We start from the raw sequence: 26135 nt of genomic DNA on the forward strand, positions 1-26135 counted from the left end.
GCCTGAAGCCGGGTCCGTGGCTTCAGCGGCTGTAGCCGGTTCCCGTGGTTGGAGCGTTTGTTGACCTTATTCTGAGTTTTATGGTTCAGAGTTTCCCTTTTGGATGGCACCCGCCAGTTCACCGCTCAGCCTGAACCGCCAGCCCCCTTCAACACCTGGGGGAAAGGTGCCTGCACTTTTGGGTAGTTCAAAATGTCTGTTTCCCGGGCAGGATCCCTTCCCTTCAATTGTCCAACAGGTTGCCCAGCTCCCCGTGGTTTTGAGTGGCTCTCCTTTCGGATGCCTCCCTCAGTTCAGGAATAAATATTTGTCAATTGGGTTTTGTCAGCATTTACAAGCTGGTGCTCCTAGGAGTCAGACAGACCCATCCAGTAGGAGGTTTGGAGGCAGGGGGATGATGCCTCTTTCTCCATCTTGCTCACCCTTCACCACCAGACTCTGGTCACCCCAGTCTCTGGTAGCCCCACTGGCAGTCTCTGTTAACCCAGACTCTGTGACCCAGTTCTGTCCAATAAGGAACTGTGCCAGAGCTATGTGCCTGCCAGAGTCAAAGTAAGAACACTGCCTCTTCGTGGTTACCACAGTGTGCCACCATCCAGCAGGGGATGCTGAGGTCTGCCTGCCTCAGGCGCTCAATGGCAGCTGAAGACAGTTCCACCTGACCTCAATCTATACGTGAAGATATCTAGACAGCAAAAGAATTTCTACTTCAGGCACTGTACCTTTGTTACCACTGTTCTGAAGCCCTGGTATCCCTATAGGGTGAGTTCTGGTTCCCTCTGGCAGGCCACAGAGTTAGGGAGATGAGTGTCCAAAATTAGACCCCATCAGGATCACTCTATTAATGCTGATGTTGAGTGGGAGGTTTCTCCTCTTGGGTTTGTGCACCTCAGCAGTTTCTGAGTCTCCACCCTCAGTGCAGAAACCCAAGCCTCTGTCCACTGCTGAGACACATTTTTTATGGGCCAGGTCAGTCACCTTTTCCTCTATGTCTTCCTGTACAGTTACTGGATTCACAGATACAGCACAGCTGTACTTCCTCTGTCTATGCAATGCCTGGTCCTAGCCAAGAAGTACAGACATTCTGGTTTCTGCAGGGGTTGGACTTTCTAGGCTGTCAGGCTAGCAGGGAGAGGTAGACTGGAGGTTCAAGGTGGCAAGGAAAATATTTGTTCAAACTTCCTACCAGACAAGGGAATTTCTGGGCTCACCGCAGAGGCTCTCTGGAGAAGGAGTCCCAGCTTCTAGCAATTCCCTCTGGTTGGGTGAGGAAGGAGAACATCAGTTCATCGCTCATTAGTAGAGATCACACAGCAAGCAAGCAACTCTCTAAGGGGAGGGGATGGCCACACAACCTCTTTTGGATGAGATCTGTACCTGAAATTAGTTTCTTTGGAGTCAAAGCTTGCCTCAGCAGGGAAGATGAACAATTATCTATCTCATCTCTCAGCTCGGTTCCCCTCCTTCAGCTTTGTTGGGTTCTTTCTGGCTGTTATCTCTCCCTCTGAACTGGAGCTTCTGTTGAGAGCTGGCTCCAGTCACCGTCATCACCCATTCCCCCTTATTCTTGTTGATTGTGAAAATTGGAGTTAGGGAAAGTAGCATACCCAAGGATTTAGCAAAACACAAGACATATTGAAACCAAATGAGCAAATAAACAGATAAAAAGGCTACCAGACACACAAGCCCACATATGCACGGACAATCAGAAAGACATAGACATACAGACAAAAAACAACTGCAGCAAAAATGATGATAATCATAAAATAATTGAAAAAAATTAAAAAAACTCTAAAAATATGATGTAGCACTCCCAGCAACCATAAGAAGAGGAGGAGAGAAAGAAAAAAATAGCATTCATACAAAAGTTAAAAAAGAAGAAAAAAATTAAAAAAAATTAACAATAATTCCTCTAAGAAAAGAATGAAAAAAGAGAGGATAAAAAAGAAAAAAAGGCACCAACCACAAAAATACTATTCTTGTATATATATAAAAATATACAACTATACGTATGACATAGGGGTCAACTTTAGTAGGAATATATTTATATTGCAATATACTTTCTAGACACCAGGCGGTGCTCTGAGTGGTTCCCAGGTTTATACTTGATTCACAGTTTACATTGTTACCATGATAACCACCATACCTGGCCCAGCACCATTTTTGAGGTTTCAATATATATCTGTTTTCTAACTGTTTCCTAACCTCAGCTATTCTGTTCCAGACGGCACCCCTATCTGACCTCCAAACTCGGTGCAGGAGTCCACGCTTCACAAATCTTTCTACTCAGCTCCCAGATTCTCCACGAACTGGGAACTGCTCTCCTCTGTGGGGGAGGGGCTAGTGTGCGGCCCATCCGAAGACCTTTCACTCAGTTTCTGTGGCTCAGAATCTCACTTTTGAGTCCAGCAACCCTCCAGTTCATCGCACACCCCAAAGTGCCAGTCCACACCAATATTACCTGCCAGGAATGGTCCAGTCTATTCAATCACACCTGTTGCCCTGGGAAAAGGTTTCTGCCATTCTCAACATTCAAAATGTGTGTTCTTCCCGGGTGTGATCCTATCCCCTTAATTTTCTATCAAGCTACTTAGCCCCCTGCAGCTCTGAGCAGCACCTCTTAGCCAAACTCCACTCAGGAATCCACACTGAACTGAAATTTCCATCATATACCTAGATTTCCCCATGAACTGGGAACTGCAGTCCTCCATGGGGGAGGGGCCGGCTGCCAGCTGCCAGCCATTGGCACTGCAGGGGAAATTTCTACAGCAGAGTCCATGGCCTTGGATTACACCTCAAATACAGCAATCCACCAGTTCTCTGCACATCTCTGGCTGCCTATCCACATCAACACTTCACGCAGGGAAAATATCTAGAGCCCCCTCACTCTCACCTGATGGTTTGGGAGAGATGAGCTAAATATCCGTCCCATCCCATCATGCTCTACCTCCAGATTAACTTCCTTGTGTTTAAACTTCTGCAAATATTGCACTGGGAAGTCAAGACCGACCTTTGGTTACAGGTGGTGTATGCGGAACCTAAGGGATGTCATCAGGACTAAGAAGAGTTAAGGAAGGTGGAAGAACAGACTTCTATGACTATATGGCTCTGCAGTTTAGAGCAAGAGACTGAATAAGCATGGAGGTGATAGCTAAATGATCCATGCAATTTCATGAGGGGCAGTCATTCTTAATCACTCTTACCACCCTAATCAGAAACCTGGCCTCCTCCTGCAAGAAGCAGTGGAGATATTCATTAGTACCTTTATTTATTTCTTAACTTAGAAAAACTGAATCATTAGAAGCCAGCTTGCATATCAACTTAAACATCCCTCATTCCTATATATCATCTAGCTATGCAGCTCAGAGTTTCTTAGCCTTGGCACTATGACATTTGGGCCACATAATTCTTTGTTACAAGAAACTGGCCTGTGGATATTTAGCAGCATTGTCACTGGCTACTATGTACTAGATACCAGTGCCTTTGTTCCCCATCTCCACTGTAACAACTCAAAATGTCTCCAGACATTGTCAAATGTCCCCTTAGGGGAAGAAATATCACCCTCATTCAAGAACCTCTAATCTATATATATCTATACAATGAAATCAGTTATCTTTTGCTGCAAATTAGCCACCCCCAAACTTAATGCCTTAACACAACAACCATGGCTTCACATGTTATCTGTTAGTTATCATTCATGTGATTACATTACAATGAGAGCTTGGTAGAAGCACGTCTTTTCTCCATATGGCCTCTCTCTCCATGTGGTGTCTCATCTTCCAGAATCTCTCTATGTGATCTCTTTTTCTTTAGCAAGATAGCTTGGACTTTTTTAATAACATGGAAGCTGGGTTCCAGAAGAACAGAAGTGGAATTTGTCAGGTCTCTTAAGATTTGAGATACTCATACAATATTACTCCTGCCACATTTCATGCCAAGGCATATCACAGGACCAGCTCATATTCAAGGAAAGGAGAAATAGATCCCATCTCTTGATGAGAGGAGTAACATGTATGTACAAGGAAAAGCCATCTTGCTGGCTGCCATCATTGGAACTAGCTACCATAATTATATGATGCCATCTGCTAGTAATCACTACTCTACTCTCTACTTCTGTGAGAACAAATTTTTAGACTTCACGTATGAGTGATATTATGATGTATTTATCTTTTTATGGCTGGTTTATTTCACTTAATATAATGCCCTCCAGGCTCATCCATATAGCCACAAATGACAGTATTACATTTTTCTTTTGGATACAAGATCTTGCTCTGCTACCCAGACTGGAGTGCAGTGGTATGGTTATAGCTCACTGTAGCCTCAAATTGTGACTACAGGTCCATACCCATCATGCCTGGCTAGACCTAATTTCCATGAAAGATCTTATTAGGTGAGAGAAATATATTTTAAAAGAACAATAGTATATAGTTTATATATGTGCTATGAAATACTACTCTGCCATGAAGGATGACTAAATACCTTTTGTGACAATTTGGATAGAACTAGAGACCACTATTCTAAGTAAAGTATCTAAAAAATGGAAAAATGAAGACCACATGTATTTGCTATCAAATTTGAACTAACCAATAAGCACACATGTGCACAGAGGAAAGTAAAACTCCGTGGAAATCAAGCTGGAAGGAGGAGGCAGGAGGGGATTGGTGAAAACCTACCTAATGGGTACAATCAACACTATCTGGGTAATTAGCACACTTATAACACTGATTCAATCATAACAAAATTGACATGTAACCCAAAATAATTGTGCCCCCATAATACTTTGAAATAATAATTTCTTTTAAAAAAACAACTTATTTTGTTGCATCTCATAAGTTTGGGCATGTTGTATTTTCATTTGCATTTGTCGAAAGATAGTTTTACTTTTTCAATTTATTCTTTCATCCATTGGTTGTTTAGGAGTATGTTTAATTTCCATGTATTTATAAATTTTCCAATTTTCCTCCTGTTATTGGTTTCTAGTTTCATACCATTGTGGTTGGAAAAGAAAATTCAATCTTCTTCAACTATTTAAGAATTATTTTGTGACCTAACATATTTATATTCTTTATCCTGGAGAATGTTCCCTGTTCCTGCTGCTATCAGATAGAGTATTTTGTATGTGACTGTTAGGTCCATTTGCTAAAGTGCACTTCAAGTCCAATGGTTCCTTCTGACTTTCTGTTTGAAAGATCTATTCATTTTTAAAAATGGGGTATTGAAGTCCCTTGATATTATTGTATTGCTGTTTATTTATCCCTTCAGATATGTTAATACTTATTTTCATATTATCTTTAGGTGTTCCTGTGTTGTGTGCATATAAAATTTATTGATGTAATTGCTATATTCTCTTGATGAATTGACTTTCTCTCTTTTTACAGTTTCTGACTTATACTCTGTTTTGCTGATATATATAGCTATACCTGCTGTCTTTTCATTTCTATTTGCATGGACTATTTTTTATTTTACATCCCTTCACTTCCTTAAGGCTGAAGTCTTTTGTAGTCAATATACGTTTTATTTTTTCAGTCTTTTCAACAACCCCATGTCTTTTGATTGGATAATTCAGTACATTTAAATATAAAGTAATTATTGGTAGGTAAGGACTTATCATTACAATTTTAAACATTTTTTGACTCTTTTGGTAGTTACTTTGTGCCTTTCTTTCTCTCTTGCTGTCTTTCTTTGTGATTTGATAATTTTTTAGTAGTATGCTTTGATCCCTTTCTCTTTATCTTTTGTGTATGTAATATAGGTTTTTGCTTTGTAGTTATCATGAGACTTACAAAAATTATTGTATAGTTATAAAAGCCTTCTTTAAAGCTAGCTGATAACAGGCTGGCCACAAGGGCTCATGCCTGTAATTTTAGCACTTTGGGAGGCAAAGGAGGGAGGAGCGCTTGAGGTCAGGAGTTTGAGACCACACTGAGCAAAAGTGAGAGCTCATCTTTACAAAAAATAGATAAATTAGCTGGGCTTCATGGCACACACCTATAGTCCCAGCTATTCAGGAGGCTGAGGCAAGAGGATCACTTGAACCCAGGAGTCTGAGGTTGCAGTGAGCTATACTGATGTTATTGCACTGTAGCCTGGGTGACAAAACAAAACTCGGTCTCAAAAAAGGAAATAAATAAAGATACTAACTTAGTTTTGATCACATACAAAAACTATATTTTTTACTTCCTTTCTCCCACACTTTATGTCTTTGATTTCACAATTTAAATTTTTATATTGTGTACCTATTAATAAGTTATTATAACTATTGTTTGAACACTTTTGTCTTTTAATCTTTATCATCTTTAAACTTTAGATTTAAAAGTAATTTACACACCAACAGTATAGTATTAGAGTATTGTGAATTTGACTATATATTTACCTTTACCCATGAGATTTATACTTTCACATTTTTTTTAAATCTCAAAATATTAATTAAGGAAGTACAAGTGTTTTTATTACATGAATGTCTTATATAATGCTCAAGTCAGAGCTTTTGGTATGCATGTAATTGGAATAGTGTTCATTGTACCCACTAAGTAAGTTTTTATCTCCCACCCACCCTTCTGCCCTCCCTTTTCTTGGTTTCCCATGTCCTTTATATCACTTTGTGTGCGTATGTACCCATCTATTAGTTTCCACTTACTAGTGACTACATATGATGTTTGGTTTCATATGTTTTTATGTTACTCATTAGCATTGTTTTCTTTCAGCTAAAAGAAGCCCCTTTAAGATTTCTTGCAAGGCAAGTCTACTAGGGATGAACTCCCTCAAATTTCTTTATCTGGCAGTCTTTATTTTTCCTTAATTTCTGAATACATCTGTTTATTTATTGTTTTCCTGAAATTTTTGAGTTGTCTATTTGTGTTATCTTGTAGCTCACTGAGCTTCCTCATAATAATTATTTTGAATTCCTTGCCAGGCAATCTATAGATGTCCACTTCTTTGGGGTTGGTTACTGGAAAATTATTGTATTGCCTTGGCCATGTCATTTTTAAAAATTTATTTACATTCCTTACATTCTTGTACTGCTGTCTTTACATTTAAAGAAGTAGTCTTCTCCTCTGGTCTGTATTTACTGTCTTCAGAAAAGAAAAGCTTTCACTAAATAGCTATGGATTTTAAGGTTCTCTCAGACATTTTGTATGTATTATATCCACTCTATCCACTCCATCCTTTTTGTTCCCTCCTAAGGAAAAATTCTTATGCCTTCTTTTATTCCTGCAAAGTAAGGCCAGATGCTGACAACTTCCTGTTTGTTTTCCTTAGGATGGTGTACTATAATGCTCAAGTTTTATATCTTCTTCCAATTCCACAGAATCAGACTATCTGACCACATATGCTCATAAACCATCTTCAAAGGCTCACATTTGCCATATGCTGGGGTAGGCATGAGTGGGGGAGGGTAAGCTATGTACAACATTAACACAATGACTAGCACACTAGAAAAAATGGGGGGGGGGCAATGGCTCCCAAGATACCTAGGCTAAAGAGACATGTAGGTTATACATGTTTCTTGAGGCCCTAGGCTCAAAACTAGCATGAGTTAATACAACTTACATGGAAGTTAGTAGGTTAAAGGTTCAGGCTTCCTGAGGGAGTCTGTGAAGTGATTAATGGATTTATGATACTTTAGTGAGTCCTGAACCTTGATTTCTGTGAGTCTTTGCCTATCTTCCCTGCCCTTAGCCTTGTCCAACTACTCTGCTGTGCTGATAACCTGTGTGGGACAAGAAAGCCCCCCCGTGGGAAGCACCTGTATGCCTAGGCAAAGTGGGCCACTCACTATAATCTCACTTTTCCCTGTTCTAGAAATTGTAGGCTGAGGGAGTTTCTCTTGGCACTGAGCTATGTTCCCTTGGGAAGGGGTGATGGAGGGAAAGCAAAACCCTTCTTATTCTCTTCAATATATTTATTTTCAGATATTTGGCTCCAATGCTATGTTAGAACTTCTCCAGTGGACTTATAGAGTCTCATTAAGGTACTCTGTGAGTTGTTTCTGGAGGAGAATAATAGATCTTGCTGATGTCATTCCTATGCCTAATACTTCAATAATGATAAATGTAAAGAAACATATTAACCCATGTAATTGTAGCACACAATGTGAAGTGGGTACTATTATTATTCTCTTTATATAGATGAAGAAACTCAGACTCAGAGAGGCTCACAGTCTTATAGCTAGTGAACCAGATGAAGTCCATTTTTTGAATCCAGGTACTCTATAGCCTGTCTGTATTCTTAACCACGTTTTTATAATGTTATAGAATAAACATGGATACAGTTTGTGATCCATAGTTACTGTTATAGGTAGAAAGAGATAGTAATAATTAAATGTTATGGAAGTAAAGTATTAAGTAGTTACAGAAATTACAAAATGTGTCTCTGTCCTATGGTTGTTGTCCATAGGAGTCAAGTTATGCATCCAAGGAGTCACATGATCATGGCTTACTTTGCCTTATGGATTATGCATACTTTAGAACGAACACATTTGTACTGAGTAAAGGTTACAGTGTTACATAAAAACAAAAGAGAATGAATGGTTATGCCCACCAAACAAGCTACATATTTTTAAAATCAGTATTTTCAAAAGAGTACCAGAAGGATAAGGTGCCGAGCCTCATTTTTTTTTTTTTTGAGACAGAGTCTCATTATGTTACCCTCAGTAGAGTGCTGTACAGTCACAGCTCACAGCAACCTCTAACTCTAGGACTTAAGGGATTCTTTTGCCTCGGCCTCCCAAGTAGCTGGGACTACTGGTGCCCACCACAACTCCTAGCTATTTTTCTTTTTGATGCAGTTGTCATTATTGTTTAACAGGCTGGGGCTGGGTTCAAACCCACCAGCCTCGGTGTATGTGGCTGTCACCCTAGCCACTGTGTAATCAATGCCAAGCCATGAGCCTAGGAGTTTGAGGTTCATATGAGCTGCAACCCCACGGCACTCTATCCAGAGCTACAAAGTGAGACTTTGTCTCAAAAAATAAATAAATAAAAATAAAATGGTTCAGGGCCAGTCATAGTGGCTCACTCCTGTAATCTTAGCACTCTGGGAGGCTGAGGTGGGTGGATTGCCTGAGCTCATGGGTTCAAGACCAGTCTGAGCAAAAGTGAGACCCGGTCTCCAAAAATAGCCGGCCATTGGCTCGGCACCCATAGCTCAAGGTACATACACTTTTAAAATAGCCTTTATACACCAAGCAAATGTACCAAGGCACTGTTTGATAGTGACAGGTTTCCATTGTTATCCTCAAAGCCAAGTTGATATGAATGCTGGGTGATGGAAACCTCAGAGGGCTGTTTCAGGTTTTTCTGGGGATCTGGATTCTGACCTCTGAACTCAGTGACAAAGCAGAGCACCACTCTGAAGGGAACAGGAAGAAAATATGAATTTTTTTCCCTGTATGCGCTGCTGTACTATCACTTAATTTTTATCTCTCAGGTCCCAATCAGAAATGATTCAGATAAATGCCAAGTTGTCTCTTTAGAGTTCTCAGAAAATGAGAGGTTTTTATATCTGAGTGCCCAGTGAGAGCAGATATAACTGACATTCATTTTATTTATTTTTATATTTAAAAGGTTTCTAAACCTGAAGCCTTCCTCACATGCTGACCTTCCTGGATAGCCCCAACCAATGTATAACCTACTTGCAAAATCCTATGCTGATGATCCAAAAGCATTTGAATATAATAATTTTTGGGTCACCACCATTTGCAGTTATCATAAATACTTTTGAAGCAAGTGAAAAATAGGATTTTTTCAACTTTTAAGATATTTATTCTATGAAACAAAAAGAGATCACAATGATAGCAAACACTTATCTAATCTGAAGAAAATCCTGTAAATTTCAACCATTTAAAACTATCTGACAGATATAAAAACAATATGAAAAACAAGAAAGCACTGCTGTGTTACTTGTCGAACAAAAGGTTATAGCATTTAGTCATAAGATACCCTGTTTCTCCGAAAATAAGACAGTGTCTTATTTTAAGGTGTGCTCCCAAAGATGCGCTAGGTCTTATTTTCAGGAGACGTCTTATCTTTCCTGTAAGTAGGTCTTATTTTCGGAGGATGTCTTATTTTAGGGGAAACGGGGTACTTTGCCAGGTGGTTGTTTCAGTTAAAGCAAAGTGTGAGTCTTACAGCATGGACCAATTATCCATTTAATTAGTATCACTCTTTCCTATTCTTGCCAGCACTCTGTCAAGCACTGAAGACAAAGTAGTGAACAAGACAAAAGCTCTGCGTTTTTTGAATTTATAGCTATTGAAGGGACAGATAGGTAAACAGGCAGTTTTAATTCCTAAAATTGGGATGAAGTATGGTACAGTACCACATAGGATGTATGATGCAGCTAAATTATTCACCTGAAAGATGAAGTTAGAAAGAAGAAAGAAGTGGAGGGAGAAGTAAAGATGAATGTGGTGGTGGGGAAAGTGGAAAGCATTCCATGCAGAAGCAGAAATGAAGAGCCAATTCAAATTGAACATTTCATGGAGCAGGGAGAGAAGCCACTGGGGTTCTGCATCTGCATGCTTTCCCTGATCAGATATAATAAAGGTCTTTAAGGTCATGGTTGAGAAGGTAGAGTGACTGCATAAACTAAAGTTTAGGAGAGAGGAGGAAGAGGGGTTGGTTTTTGGCAGGGATAGTGCAGACCCAACAAGCGTATTCATACGTAAAGCTACATATTGAGGTGATAGTTTTAGCTTTCAGCTTTTCAGGAACCCTGTGCTTCAAATGGAATCCAGAGGCCAGAGATACACAGCAACAACAAAGATCAAGTGATGGGTAGGTTAGTCACGGGGAGAGGCCTTTAACTGGTACTCAAGTTGACCAAAAGCCCCGAATATTGCCAGGTGGTGAACTACCTTTTCTTTTACCTCAACAATGCAGGGTAGAGGCAGTGGTGGTGTCTTTGAGCTAATTAATTAAGTTTTCTCCCTCCTTTCTCACATCACTCTCAGACCCAAATAACTCACGGGTAATGTCTTTTCTCTCCTTTTCTTTCCAAGCATCCTTTCCTGCCCACCTTAATTTTTCTAACACTATTTTTGAAGTTTGGAGATCATGCGTCCCTTGGAGTGTATTTAATCCATTTATTTCTTGGAGGCAGATGATTTGGGGCTGCAAGGAAAAGAAAAGGCATAATTGTGGCATGGCAATCAATTTTCTGGCAGCTCACACTTCTTCCCTTAGAACTGTCTCAGCTCTTGTTTAGTGGGTAATGAGCCACTTGAACCCACCTCCAGGTCACCAATGATTGGAGCAAGCTGGACCAATCAGGTTCCTTTTTCTGAGAGTTTGTGTTTAGTACATGGGGGTTAAATTCAGTGATTGTTGTGTGCTCAAAGGTGGGGAAATTATATAAAGCTGTTATTGGGGAAAACCGATTCAGGTTCTATGTAAGTGCAGTACAGAAAGTATATACATAAATAGACTTAGTCAAATAAAAAGAAAGCAGCTCGGCCAATCCTTTGGGGCTAGAGCCCGAGATCCCTTTCCCAGAGTGCTGTGCGCCGTGAAGAAGTGACTCCCGGGGACTGGGGCCATTTTGTGTTGGCTGCAGCTGGGGTAACAAGATGGCAGCGTGGGCGGAGTGACAGGGGTCCCTCCAGGCTGGAGCCGGCGGCAGTGTTGTCAGCGATATCGCCGCCCTAGTTCACCGCACCTTTTTTCCAGCCTGCAACATTTCTACGAAGGCGAGGAAGCGGCAGCCGTCCGGAAACGAGTGGCCCAGCCTAGTAATCCCGAGAACACCTCACAAACTACGGCCTGGCAAAAAGAAACCCTATTGAGCGGTTGTGATCAGGTTCTCCTTGACTGATTCTGGGCCCTATAGCGCCAAGAGAGCCTCTGTGTTCTGTTTCCTGCCGCCCCTGTCTGTGGCCTTGCCCGGGGGACGAGCCCCAGAGACCTCCATCATTCTCTCCAGAGGCATCCGGGCTTGGCCCCAGACTCCATTTTTGTCTCTCAGAATGGCCAGCAGCAGCGGCTCCAAGGCCGAATTCATTGTCAGAGGGAAATATAAACTGGTATGGAAGATAGGGGCTGGCTCCTTCGGGGACATTTACCTGGTGATCAACATCACCAACGAGGAAGTGGCAGTGAAGCTAGAATCTCAAAAGACCAGGTATCCCCAGTTGCTGTACGAGAGCAAACTCTATAAGATTCTTCAAGGTGGTGTTGGCATCCCCCACATAGGGTGGTATGGTCAGGAAAAAGAATATAATGTACTAGTTATGGATCTTCTGGGACCCAGCCTTGAAGACCTCTTCAATTTCTGTTCAAGAAGATTGACTATGAAAACTGTACTTCTGTTAGCTGACCAGATGATCAGTAGAATTGAATATGTCCATACAAAGAATTTTATACACAGAGACATTAAACCAGATAATTTCCTAATGGGTATTGGGCATCACTGTAATAAGTTATTCCTTATTGATTTTGGTTTGGCCAAAAAGTACAGAGACAACAGGACAAGACAACATGTACCATACAGAGAAGATAAAAACCTCACTGGCACCACTGGATATGCTAGCATCAATGCACATCTTGGTATTGAGCAGAGTCACCGAGATGACATGGAATCATTAGGATATGTTTTGATGTATTTTAATAGAACCAGCCTGCCATGGCAAGGACTAAAGTCTGCAACAAAGAAGCAAAAATATGAAAAGATTAGTGAAAAAAAGATGTCCGCTCCTGTTGAAGTTTTATGTAAGGGGTTTCCTGCAGAATTTGCCATGTACTTAAACTATTATCATGGGCTGCGCTTTGAAGAAGCCCCAGATTACATGTATCTGAGGAAGCTATTCTGCATTCTTTTCAGGATCCTGAACCACCAATATGACTACACATTTGATTGGACAATGTTAAAGCAGAAAGTAGCACAGCAGGCAGCCTCTTCCAGTGGGCAGGGTCAGCAGGCCCAAACCCCCACAGGCAAGCAAACTGACAAAACCAAGAGTAACATGAAAGGTTTCTAAGCATGAACTGAGGAACACAAGAAGCAGAGCAGATGATTGGAGCAGCATTTGTTTCTACCCAAATATGGAAATTTTAGTTCATATGTACACTGGGCAGTGGTTGTGGACAACCATTTACTCTTGGTGTAAAGAACTTAATTTCAGTATAAACTGACTCTGGGCAGCATTGGTGATGCTGTATCCTGAGTTGTAGCCACTGTAATTGTGAATATTAACTGAGATCGTGAAACATGGTGTCCGATTTTTCTATTGCATTCTTTTCAAGGGGAAAAGTTAACTAAATGGTTGACACACACAAATTGATGGAGAAATTGTGCATATGCCAATTTTTTGTTAAAACTTTTTATTTTGAACTATACTGCTTTGAAATTTCATTTCAGAAGAACGGCATGAACAGTCTTCAGCCACAGTTGTGATGGTTGTAAATGCTCACAATGGTGCATTCTTAGGGTTTTTCCATCCCTGGGGTTTGCATGTTGTTCACTTAAAACATTCTTAAAGTGATTGGCTTCTTGTTTGCAAGCCAGCTGATATGGTAGCAACCAAAGATTCCAGCGTTTGAGCATATGAAAGACTCTGCCTGCTTACCTGTGCTAGAAATAACAGCATTTAAAGTGAAGACTTAAGAAAAACTTAGTGACTACTAGATTATCCTTAGGACTCTGCATTAACTCTATAATGTTCTTGGTATTAAAAAAAGCATAATTGTCACAGAAATTTAGTTAACATCTTACAACTGAACATGTATGTATGTTGCCTAGGTAAATGTAATCACTGTAAAATATCTAAAAAAAAAAAAAAAAGAAACGAAAAGAAAGAAAGCAGCTCTTTCAGCTCCTTTAGAATTCCAGCTCCTGACTCTAACCCCACCTAAAGCATTGTTGTGTGTCTCCTGTTGGTCTGCATCCCTTAATTTGTGGCCCCCATATTCCATTTTCAAAGTCTGAACAATGGGTTGAGTTTTCCTCCTACCACATCTCTGACTCCTCTTTCATGCCTTTCTCTTCTACTTTTAAGAGCTCTGTGATTGAACTGTCAACAAGATAATCTACGATAACATCTCTCTTTTAAGGTCAGCTGGTAAACAACCTTAATTCCATCAATAAAGCCCCCTTTTGCCAGTAAGTAGCATATTTACAGGCTCTAGATTTAGGGTTTGAACATCTTCAGGAATCCACTGTTCTGCCTATCACATGTGTACACTTTTTAAAATATGTTAACCACTGTGATAAAAATGTGTCAAATGGTTTATGAAGTGAGTGTATGATGCCCCATAATCATATCATTGTATACAGTTATGATTTAATAAAAAAAATAAAAAAAATAAAAAAAATAAAATATTTATTATGAAAATTTATTAAAGAAGAAATTAAAACCTTAAAAATGCCAGTTATTTTTGAACAAATTTACTCAATAATCTACCCCAATGTAAAAATGATGACAGACAAATATCATCTTTTAAATTTTAAAATATTAGGGGAGTACAGATGTTTATGATACATGGTTTGAGTCGGGCATATAAATGTGTCCATAACCAGAATAGTGTTAATTTACCTGTTACTTAGGTTTTCTTGCCCCCACACACTGATTGATTACTAATGACTTTTACTTTCCTCTGTGTACTTGTGTATCCATAAGTTATCAATTTTTTAAAGAGTACGTGTTATGTTTGTTCTTCTAGTCTTGAGATATATTACTTAAGATAATTGTCTTCAGTTCCTTCTAAATTGCTACAAAAGACCTTAATTCATATATTTTTTATGGTTAATTGGAACTCTATGGTATACATCTACCATATTTTGTTAATCCACTCATTAATTGATGGACACAGGTTGATTCCACATCTTTGCAATTATGAATTGTGTTGCAGCATTTGAGTGCAGGTGTCTTTTGATAAACTGGATTCTTTTCTTTAGGTAGATACCCAGCAGTGGGAATGCTGGATCAAATGGTTTTACTAATTTGTAGTACCACCAACAGTGTTTAAGTGTTCCTTTCTCTCTGAATCCATGCCATAATTTATTGTTTCTGGACTTTTAATAAAAACCATTTTAACAGGAATAAGGTGGTATCTCACGGTGGTTTTAATATGTATTTTCCTGATGATTAGAGATGTTGAGTTTTTTTTCATGTATCTATTGGTCTATCTTCTTTTGAGAAACTTCTATTCATGCGTTTTGCCCAATCTGTAATGTAGTCATTATTTTCTTTCTTGTTCGAGATTTTCTTTATTTCAAATTAATGTAAGGGTACAATTTTCAGGTTACAATGTTCTCACTCTCAAGGTAAAGTTCAAGTTGAAGAAGAGCCCCTCACCCAGGGAAGCATGCTCAACATCCTTGTATTGTATGCAATATGCGAGTTCCCAAGAAACACCTTTCTTTCTCCTGCCAATCACCCTCCCCCTACCATCTCCTCACCTCTATCTGTATTAGACTGTATTTCTATTTTATCATTCATATGAGCTTTGAAGTGTTTATATATTGGCTTCATATTAGTATTGAGTACATTGGATTTTTTTTCTCTACTTTTGAGATACTTTGCTAACAAGAATGTGTTGCAACTCCAAAATCTAGGTAAACATAAAAGATGTAACACCTCCATCTTTTAATGGCTGAATAGTATTCCATGGTGTATATGTATGTGTGTGTATATATATATATATATATATATATATATATGCCACGATTTGTTACTCCATTCATGGGTTGATGGGCATTTGGTTTGCTTCCATGACTTGGAAATTATGAATTGAGTCATAATAAACATCCTTGTGCAAATGTCTTTGTGGTAAAATGATTTTTATTCTTCTGGATAGATACGTAGTAATGGGACTGTGAGATCGAATAGAAGGTCAAGTTTAAGTTCTTTGAGAATTCTCCATACTTCTTTCCATAAAAGTTGTATTAGTTTCTAATCCCACCAGCAGTGTAGAAGTGGTCCCTTCTCTCTACATTCATGCCAGCATCTGCAGTTTTGGGACTTGGGATGTGGGGTAATCTTAATGGAGTTAGATCATATCTCAGAATGGTTTTGATTTGCATTTCTCTGATGATTATAGATGATGAGCAATTTTTCATGTGTTTGTTGACCATTCATCTGTCACCTTCAGAAAAATTACTGTTCAAATATCTACACCACACAAAAATGGGGTTGTTTGCTCTTTTCTTGTTGATTTATTTGAGTTCTCTGTACATTCTAGTTATTCAGACTTTCTCAGATCCATAACATGAAAAAAATATTCTCCCCTGCTAAAAGCTGTATATTTGCTCTATTTATGATACCCTTAGCTGTGCAGAAGTTTCTTAGTTTGATCAAATTCCAGTTATTTATTTTTTGGTGTTGCTGAAAAAGCCAGGGGTGGGTGTCTTCCTCATAAAATCTTTTCCCAGGCCAATATTTTCAAGTGCTTGCTCCCCACTCTCTTCTAGAATTTTTATTGTTTTATGTCTTAAATTTAAATCTTTTACCCAGTGAGAATCAATTTTTGTCCACGGTGAGGGACGTAGGTCCAGTTTCAGACTTTTTATTATTATTATGTTTTTATTAAATCATAACTGTGTACATTGATGAATTTATGGGATTCAGTGTATTAATTTAATGTACAATGTGAAATGCTTACATTGAAGTGATTAACACATCCATCACAATTATATTCTTTTCTTTTTTATTTCATTTTTTTATTTTTTATTAAGTGTTTTGTACATAGATCATAAATACATTTATGCCCATTTCAGTGTGTTGATTATTTGTACAAATTAGAGTGCTTACATCATACTAATCAGCATAGTTTTCATCTCATTTATGCAATTATAGCATTAGGACATTTGTGTTCTACACATGATAGAACCAACTTGTACTTGCAATGTGCTCCATAGTTGTGGTCCCCCTAATATCCCCTACTAACCCTCCCACCCTGTCCCCAAACCTCACCCTCCTCTTCCCTCCTTCATCGTAGACTAAAGTTGTGTTTCATTTTTCATATGCAAGTGTGAGTTATTATATATAAATTGATTTCACAGTAGTACTGAGTACATTGGATACTTTTTTTTCCATTCCTGAGATACTTTACTAAGAAGAATATTTTCCAGCTCCATCCATGTAAACATAAGGGAGGTAAAGTCTCCATTTTTTTTACTGCCGCATAGTATTCCATGGTACACATATACTACAATTTATTAATCCATTCATGGGTCGATGGGCACTTGGGCTTCTTCCATGACTTGGCAATTATGAATTGAGCTGCAATGAACAATCTGTTGCAAATATCTTTATTGCCAAATGATTTTTGGTCCTTTGGATATACACCTAGAAGAGGAATTGCAGGATCAAATAGCAGGTCTATATTTAGATCGCTGAGTATTCTCCAAACTTCCTTCCAAAAGGAACGCACTAGCTTGCATTCCCAACAGCATTGCAGAAGTGTTCCCTTTTATCCACATCCACGCCAACATCTGTGGTTTTGGGATTTTGTGATGTGGGCTACTCTTACTGGAGTTGGATGGTATCTCAGAGTAGTTTTTGGTTTGCATTTCTCTGATGATTAAAGATGATGAGCATTTTTTCATGTGTCTGTAGGCCATGCGTTGGTCTTCTTCAGAGAAGTTTCTATTTATGTCTTTTGCCCACAATGAAATGAGCTCACTTGTTTTTTGCTTAGTAATAGTTTTAGTTCTCTGTGGATTCTGGTTATTAGACCTTTGTTGGTAGTATAACTTGAAAAACTCCTCTCCCATTTGGAGGTCTGTCTATTTGCTTTACTTAGTGTGTTCTTGGAAGTGCAGAAGCTTTTTAATTTGATCAGATCCCAGTAATGTATTTTTGATGTTGCTTCAATTGCCTGGAGTGTCTTCCTCATGAAGTTGCACTCTCTCTAAGAATATTTCTAGTTTCATGTCTTAAATTTAAGTCCTTTTAACCAGTGAGAGTCAATTTTTGTTAAAGGAGAAAGGTGTGGGTCCAGTTTCAGTCTTCTACAAGTTGCCAGCAAATTCATCGAGCACCATTTATTGAATAGGGAATCTTTCTCCAAATTTATATTTTTAATAGGTTTATCGAAAATCAAATGACAATAAGTGTGTGGGTTCACCTCTTGGTCTTCAATTCTGCTCCTTTCATCTACCTCTCTATTTTTGTGCCAGTACCATACTGTTTGATCACTATCGATTTATAAAATAGTCTGAAGTGTGGAAGCGTGATACCTCCCGATTTGTTGTTATTTCTGAGTAACGTCTTAGCTATTTGAGGTTTTTTCCGTTTCCATATAAAATGAAGTACTAATTTTTCCAGGTCTTTAAAATATGACAGAAGTGTTTTAATAAGGATCACGTTAAATCTATAAATTGCTTTAGGTAGTATAGACATTTTAACAATGTTGATTCTTCCCAGCCATGAGCATGGTATATTTTTCCATTTGTTAACATCTTCAGCTATTTCTTTTCTCAGAGTTTCATAGTTCTCTTTATAGAGATCTTTCGCGTCCTTAGTTAGATACACTCCCAGAATTTTAGCTTCTTTGGCACTATTGTAAAGGGAATAGAATCTTTGATTGTTTTTTCCCCTTGACTATTGTTGGTATATATAAAGGCTACAGATTATGGGTTTTAATTTTGTATCCTGAGACATTACTATATTCTTTGATCACTTCTACGAGTTTTATAGTTTCCCTGGGATTTTCCAGGTATATAATATAGCCTGTGAAGAATGACAATTTGATCTCCTCTGTTCTTATTTGGATCCCCTTGATTGTCTTCGCTTCCCTGATTGCAGTGCCTAAGACTTTCTTTACAATGTTAAAAAGCAGTGGAGACAATGGGCACCCTTGCCTGGTTCCTGATCTGAGTGGAAACGATTTCAATTTTAGTCCATTCACTATGATATTGGCCATGGGTTTGCTGTAGATATCCTCTATCAGTTTGAGAAATGTTCCTTCTATACATATTTTCTTAAGCGTTCTGATCAAGAAAGGATGCTGGATATTGTCAAAATCTTTTTCTGCATCAATTGAGAGAATCATATGATCTTTGTTTCTTAATTTGTTTATGTGATGTCTTATGTTTATGGATTTATGTATAATGAAGCAACCTTGGGACCCTGGGATGAAACCCACCTGGTCATGGTGTATAATTTGTTTGATGTGCTGTTGGATTCTGTTTGCAAGGATCTTATTGAATATTTTTGCATCAATATTCATTAGAGATATTGAACTATAATTTTCTTTTCTTGTTGGATCTTTTCCTGGTTTGGGGATCAGGGTGATATTTGCTTCATAGAATGAGTTGGGAAGTATTCCTTCTTTTTCCATGTTTTGGAAAATATTAAGTAAAATAGGTACTAGTTCCTCTTTAAAGGTTTGGTAGAATTCTGATGTGAAGCCATATGGTCATGGGCTTTTCTTTTTGGGGAGATTTTTTATAGTTGATGCTATTTCAGAGCTTGTTATAGGCTTGTTCAACATTTCCACTTCTTTCTGGGTAAGTCTGGGAGGGTGACAGTTTCCAAGTATTGATCTATTTCCTTCAGATTTTCATTCTTCTGAGAGTAGAGTTTTATGTGGTATTTATTAAGGATTTGCTCAATTTCTGAGGAGTCTGTTGTTATTTGGCCTTTATCATTTCTGATTGATGAAATTGGGATTTTACTCTTTGACTTCTGGTTAGGTTAGCCAACAGTTTCTCTGTTTTATTCACCTTTTCTAAAAAGCAACTCTTGGTTGATCTGTTGTGTGATTCTTTTGTTTTCAATTTCATTAGGATCTGCTTTAATTTTCGTTATTTCTTTTCTTCTGCTGGGTTTAGGTTTGAAAAGTTCTTGCTTTTCCAGTTGCTTGAGATGACCCATTAATTTATTGACTTCCTCTCTTTCCATTCTCTTGAGGAAGATTTGCAACACTATAAATTTTCCTCTTAGGGCTTCCTTTGTGATATCCCAGAGGTTCTGATAGTTCGTATCTCCACTATTGTTTTGTTTCAAAAATTTGGTAATTTCCTTCTTAATCTCGTCTGTGACCCAGCTATCATTCAGCATGATGTTATTTAGTTACCATGTTTTTGTATGTGTGTGGAGATTCCTGTTTTTACTGAATTCAACTTTTATTCCATGGTAGACCTAGAAAATACAAGGAATGATTTCTATTCTTTCAAATTTGCTGAGGTTAGACTTGTGACCTAAGATGTGATCAATTTTGGAGGATGATCCATGGGCTGATGAGAAGAATGTGTATTTGGTTTTGTTAGTATGAAATGTTCTATACATGTCTATTAGATGCAAATGTTGAATGGTTAAGTTTAATTCTAAAATTTCTTTGCTTAGCTTTTTTTTTTTGAGGATCTATCCAACACTGCCAGAGGAGTGTTAAAGTCTCCAACAATTATGGTGCTGGGGGAAATCAAATTGCTCATGTCAGTTAGAGTTTCTCTTATAAATTGAGGTGCATTCTGATTGGGTACATAGAGGTTGATAATTGAAAACTCATCATGTTGAGTGTTGCCCTTAACAAATTAGAAGTGACCATCATTTCCTTTTCTTACTTTGATTGGTTTAAAACCTATTGTATCTGTGAATAAAATTGCAACACCTGCTTTTTTTCTGATTTCCATTTGCCTGAGTTATAGATGACCATCCCTTCACCCTGATCCTATGTTTATCTTTTAAGCTAACGTGAGATTCTTGAATGCAACAGATGTCTGGCCTGAGTTTTTGTATCCAGTGAGCCAACATGTGTCTCTTTAGCAGGCAATTTAAGCCATTCACATTAATTGAGAATAATGATAAACCCAACAGAGTTTTCAGTATCCAGTTTTTCAAAAGTCCAGTGGACATTTTTAATCCTTTTGCCACTATGGAAGTTAGAATTTGATCAAAAGTTTCTGAGTGATTTTACTTTGGTGGTGGAGGGTTGTGTTGTTCATTATGGAGGATAGGTCTGAGAATTTCCTGAAGAGCTAGGTTTAGTTGTGGCAAATTTCTTCAACATGTGAATGTCAATAAAGTATTTAATTTCTCAATCATAGATGAAACTCAGTTTAGCTGGATACAGGAGCCTGTGTTGAAAGTTATTTTGTTTAAGGAGATTAAAGGTCAATGACCAACCTCTTCAAGCTTGAAAGGTTTTAGCAGAGAGATCTGCAGTCATTATAAAATGTTCTTCCCCTCGTATATTATGGTTTTCTTATGTCTTAAAGCTTTCAGAATTTTCTACTTCATATTTACTTTAGTGAAGTTAATTATAATGTGTCTATGAGAATTTTTATTTGTGTTGAGTCATGCCAGTGTTCTGAAAATGTCTGCTATCTGAATTTCAGAATCTCTGGGCATGTCTGGAAATTTCTCTTTAATTATTTCATGAAGCAAAGCATTTGTATACTTCACAGCAACCTATTCACTTTCAGGTATTCCTATAGGGCGAATATTAGACCTCTTCGAATTATCCCAGAGCTCTCTGAGAGAATGATCCATTTTCTTCTCCACTTTTTCCCTCTTTGAGTGTTTGGGAGCATTCAAAAGCTTTGTCATCAATATTGGAGATCCTTTTTTCTGCCTGCTCCATTCTCTTATTGAGGGATTCTTTTGTATTTTTTAGATCTGTCAGGGCTGCAAATTCTTGCTTTAATGTGTCAAAATCTTTGGTCATTTTGCCTTTAAATTTGTTAAATTCTTGAGACATCTTGTGAATTTCTGCTTTAAATTCTAATTTCATCATTTCCTCCATTTTGTTGATCCTATTTGCTATCCAAATTCTGAACTCCAATTCTGACATCTCAGTCATTTGTTTGTGAATAGGATCCTGTGCTGTGTCTGCTTTATCATTTCTTCGGGATGTTGATCTATTCTGATTGTTCATGTTGCCAGAGTTTTTCCAGTGATTCTGCCTCATGATTATTTTTCACTATTGGCTAGGTGGTCTGTTAAGGTGAGATTGGATTTGGGTTTCCTGGGGTTGTGGTTAACCAGCCCTTTGTTAAGGATCTGGGAGTGATGACTGCAGCTTTTTCCCCTTTAGCTTTGCAGAGGACCTGTACAGTATTACAGTGTGAAGCTGGGGAAACCTGCTTGGTATGTTGGTGTTAGGTGGCTCAGTCTTGTATTCAACTGGTTCTTGTCCTATCCTGGTGGATCAGGGACTCTGATTAAGTCTTAGCTGTGAAGAAACACAAGCAATTAAGAAACCGCACCTCCCCAGCCAACTACTGGAATAGGAAAATTGACACTTCCTGTTACTACTCAACCAGGGGTATCACCCGAAAGGGTCCTTGGGTGATTGACCCAAGTTATAGGTTCCAAACTAATTGATCCTGCCAGTAAAAATGCTCAGGTGGGACAGTTTCAATGGTCTTCAGCAGCTAGATAGCAGAGGTCTACTGGCTGCTCAGATTTGGCTCTCTCTGTTGCTCTATGGAGTCAGAAAGGACCACCCAGTAGCACAGTAGGATCAGGGGGCTGAGTCTCTTTCTCCACTTTGTTCCTTTTTCATGCCCAATCACTGGTCATCCTGCAGGGCTGCAGTCCTGTTCCCTCCAATAATGCAATAAATAAACCCCTCAGGGTTTAGCACCTGCCAGAGTCAAAGGAAGGTCAATGCTCCCAAGGCCCGGCCACTGCCCTTACCTACCAGCCATCTGGGAGAGCTGAGGCCTGCCTGCCTCAGGTGCTCAATATCCCCTGGCAAGTGTTCCACTTGGGCTCAGTCTAATCCTGGGGGTACCATGCCAGCAAATGCTTATCTCCATCAGCCGCCGCACCTTTGCCCCTGTTGCTCTGCAGCACAAGTATCCCTATAGAGTGAGTTCTGGTTTCCTCTGGCAGTGCACAGAGTTCGAGGGGTGTTTGTCCTAGATTAGACTCTGGCATGATTACTCTATTGTTGCTGCATCTTTGTGGGAAGTGCCCCTGCACTGCTCCAATGTCACTGCCAACGCCAGAGAATTCTGGCTGTAAGAGCAGCTCTAGGAACGTGCTGCACACTGATCTGGCAGCAGGGTGCAGTATGCTGCATGCGGGCAGTATCCAGCGCCCAGTGACTTCAGCAAGGAGAACACTACTCCACTATCAATTCTGATTGGGCGGCGGCCTGGCTTGGAGGCAGGGCGGTTGCAGGGCGCAGCTTCAGTGATCACTGGACGGGCAGGGCATGGTGCACGGCCTTGGCAGTCTCCGGATGGGTGGGGCACGGCCCATGGTCTTGGCAGTCTGGGTCGGCGATATTGTTTTTGTAATAGTTTCAAATGTACCAGTACATCATGCCCATTAGGTGAGGTCCTCACAAATACCATCCCTTTCCCCTCCTCCCCCATCCAATCCCTTCTCTCTCCTTTTCCCTTCTACTTACTGGACTATAGTTACATTTTGCCATTTGTATAAATTTGTAAGTGATTATAATAGGTGATTCGTAGTAGTATTGAGTACTCTGGATACTTTTTCTCTTGAGATACCTTGCTAAGAAGAATATGTTCCAACTCCATCCAGGTAAATGTAAAAGATGTGAAGTCACCATCTTTTTTATGGCTGCATAGTATTTCATGGTGTACATACACCACAATCTGTTAGTCCATTCACGGGTTGATGGGCACTTGGGTTGTTTCCATGTCTTGGAAATTATGAATTGGGCTGCATTAAACATTCTGGTGCAAATGTCTTTGTTGTAAAATGAATACATTTAGTTGACACCATATAACTCAAATCATGGGAATAATTTCCTCAGAGCTTGTCCACTCCAGATAATAAATCTAACTGTTCTGACCCTCATGCACACAGGTGTACAGCCCGCCTATTTATTTATTTTCTTTTCCCTTTCTTAACTACATCAATACCCTGTTTATGCACCAAATTCATAGGTATGTAGCATGTGACACCTAGTCTGCAAATAGGGTAGAATATTTGAAATAAGATTATATGTTTGCAGCAGCAATAGTTTGTTTAAACCTTTAAAGACTTGTACAATTGTGTATGAAAATTATGCCATACCTTCCCACAGAACTAATGAGGCTTGGATTTATAAATATTATAAGCTTCTCAAGAAGCACTTACTGTCCTGGTAACCCCAGGATTAGACTGAGCCCAAGTAGAACATGCACCAGTGGCTATTGAACACCCAAGGCCAACAGGCCTCAGCTCCCCCAGCTGGCTGGAAGCAGAGGGCAGTGGCCGGGCTGCGGGGGCATTGACCTTACTTTGACTCTGACTGGCGCTAAGCTCTGGCAATTCTGCTCATTGGAGGGAGCAGGACTGCAGCCCTGTGGGGTCACCAGTGACTGCACGTGAAAAGGAGCAAAGTGGAGAAAGAGACTCAGCCCTCTGGTCCAACTGTGCTACTGGGTGGGCCTTTCTGACTCCATAGAACACTGGAGCGAGCAAAATCTGAGCAGCCAGCAGACCTCTGCCATCTAGCTGCTGGAGACCTTTCGACTCTCCCACGTGAGCATTCGTACTGACTGGGTCAATTAGTTCAGAACCCCTAACCTGGGACAATCACCCAAGAACCATCTGGGTGGTAACCCTACTTGTGCAGTAACAAGAAGGATTGATTTTCCCCTTCCAGTTCTTGTCCATGGGGGGGTGGGGTGTCTTAATTGCTTGTATTTCTCCAGAGTTAAGACTTCACCAGAGTCACTGATCCACCAGGATTGGACAAGAACCAGCTGAGACAGAGGCACCTAAGCCCACCATACCAAGCAAGTTTTCTCAGCCTCAGACTGTAATACTGTACAGGTTCTTTGCAAAGCTAAAGGGGAAAAAGCTGCAGTCATCAGTCCCAGATCCTTAACAATGGGCTGGTTAACCACAACTCCAGGAAACCCAAATCCAATTTCACCTTACCTGACCACCTAACCTACATTGAAAAACAATCATGAGGCGGAATAAGTGGAAAAACTCTGGCAACATGAATAATCAGAGTAGATCAACTTCCCCAAGAAACAACAAAGCAGACACAGCACAAGACCCCATTCACAAACATATGGCTGAGATGTCAGAAATCGAGTTCAGAGTTTGGGTAGCAAACCCAACAGCAAGGAGTAAATGATGGAATTAGAATTCAAAGCAGAAATTTAAAAGATGTCTCAAGAATTCAATGAATTTAAAGACAAAATGACCAAAGATTTTTGACACATTGAAGCAAGATTTTTCAGCCCTTAAAGATCTAAGAAAATACAGTAGAATTTCTGAGTAACAGAATGGAGCTGGCAGAAGGAAGGATCTCTGACATTCAAGACAACCCTTTTAAACGCTCCCAAAACTCAAAGAGGAAGAAAAGGGGAGAACAAAAATTGATCATTCTCTCAGAGCTCTGGGATAATTTGAAGAGATCTAATATTCACCTTATAGGAATACCTGAAAGTGCTGAGGTTGCTGAGAAGGATACAGATGCTTTGCTTCATGAAATAATTAAAGAGAACTTTCCAGACATGCCAAGAGATTCTGAAATTCAGATAGCAGACTGTTTTAGAAACCAGCATGACTCAACCCAAATAAAAATTCTCATAGACACATTATAGTTAACTTCACTAAAGTTAATATAAAGTAGAAAATTCTGAAAGCTGTAAGATGTAACAAAACCATGACATACAAGGGGAAGTACATTAGAATGACTGCAGAAGTCTCTGCTGAAAACTTCAAGACAGAAAAGGGTGGCATTCACCTTTAATTTCCTTAAACAAAATAACTTTCAACCCAGGATCCTGTCTCCAGCTAAACTGAGTTTCATCTATGATGGAGAAATTAAATATTTTAATGACATTCACATGTTGAAGAATTTGCCATAACTAAACCAGCTCTTCAGGCTATTCTCAGGTCTATCCTCCATAATGAACAACACAATCCTCCACCACCAAAGTAAACTCATTCAGAAATGTTTGATAAAATTCCAACTTCTGTAGTGGCAAAAGGATTAAAAATGTGCACTGGACTTTCAAATAATTTGATACCCAAAACTCTATCTGGCTTGTCATTTCTCTCAATTAATGCGAATGGCTTAAATTGCCCTCTAAAGAGACACAGGTTGGCTGAGTGGATACAAAAACTCAAGCCAGAAATCTGCTGCATTCAAGAATCTCACCTTAGCTTAAAAGATAAACATAGACTTAGGGTGAAGGGATGGTCATCTATAATTCAGGCAAATGGAAATTAGAAAAAAGAAGGTGATGGGTGGCGCCTGTGGCTCAAG

The 26135-nt window shown here is 39.2% G+C and overlaps 1 protein-coding gene across 1 annotated transcript; it reads left to right on the top strand.

The window, feature by feature from the left end:
• The first annotated feature begins 11959 nt into the window (after positions 1-11959).
• On the top strand, positions 11960-13156 carry LOC128577626 (casein kinase I-like). The gene has a single exon (XM_053579890.1). The coding sequence runs from the start codon at positions 11966-11968 to the stop codon at positions 12974-12976; it is 1011 nt and encodes a 336-aa protein (XP_053435865.1). The 5' UTR covers positions 11960-11965; the 3' UTR covers positions 12977-13156.
• Positions 13157-26135: the final 12979 nt, after the last annotated feature.

Source organism: Nycticebus coucang, chromosome X, assembly GCF_027406575.1.
Source record: "Nycticebus coucang isolate mNycCou1 chromosome X, mNycCou1.pri, whole genome shotgun sequence".
NCBI lineage: Eukaryota > Metazoa > Chordata > Mammalia > Primates > Lorisidae > Nycticebus > Nycticebus coucang.

Coding starts and splice junctions, on each gene's coding strand:
- LOC128577626 (XM_053579890.1), top strand. CDS start 11,966: ATGGCCAGCAGCAGCGGCTCCAAGGCCGAATTCATTGTCAGAGGGAAA.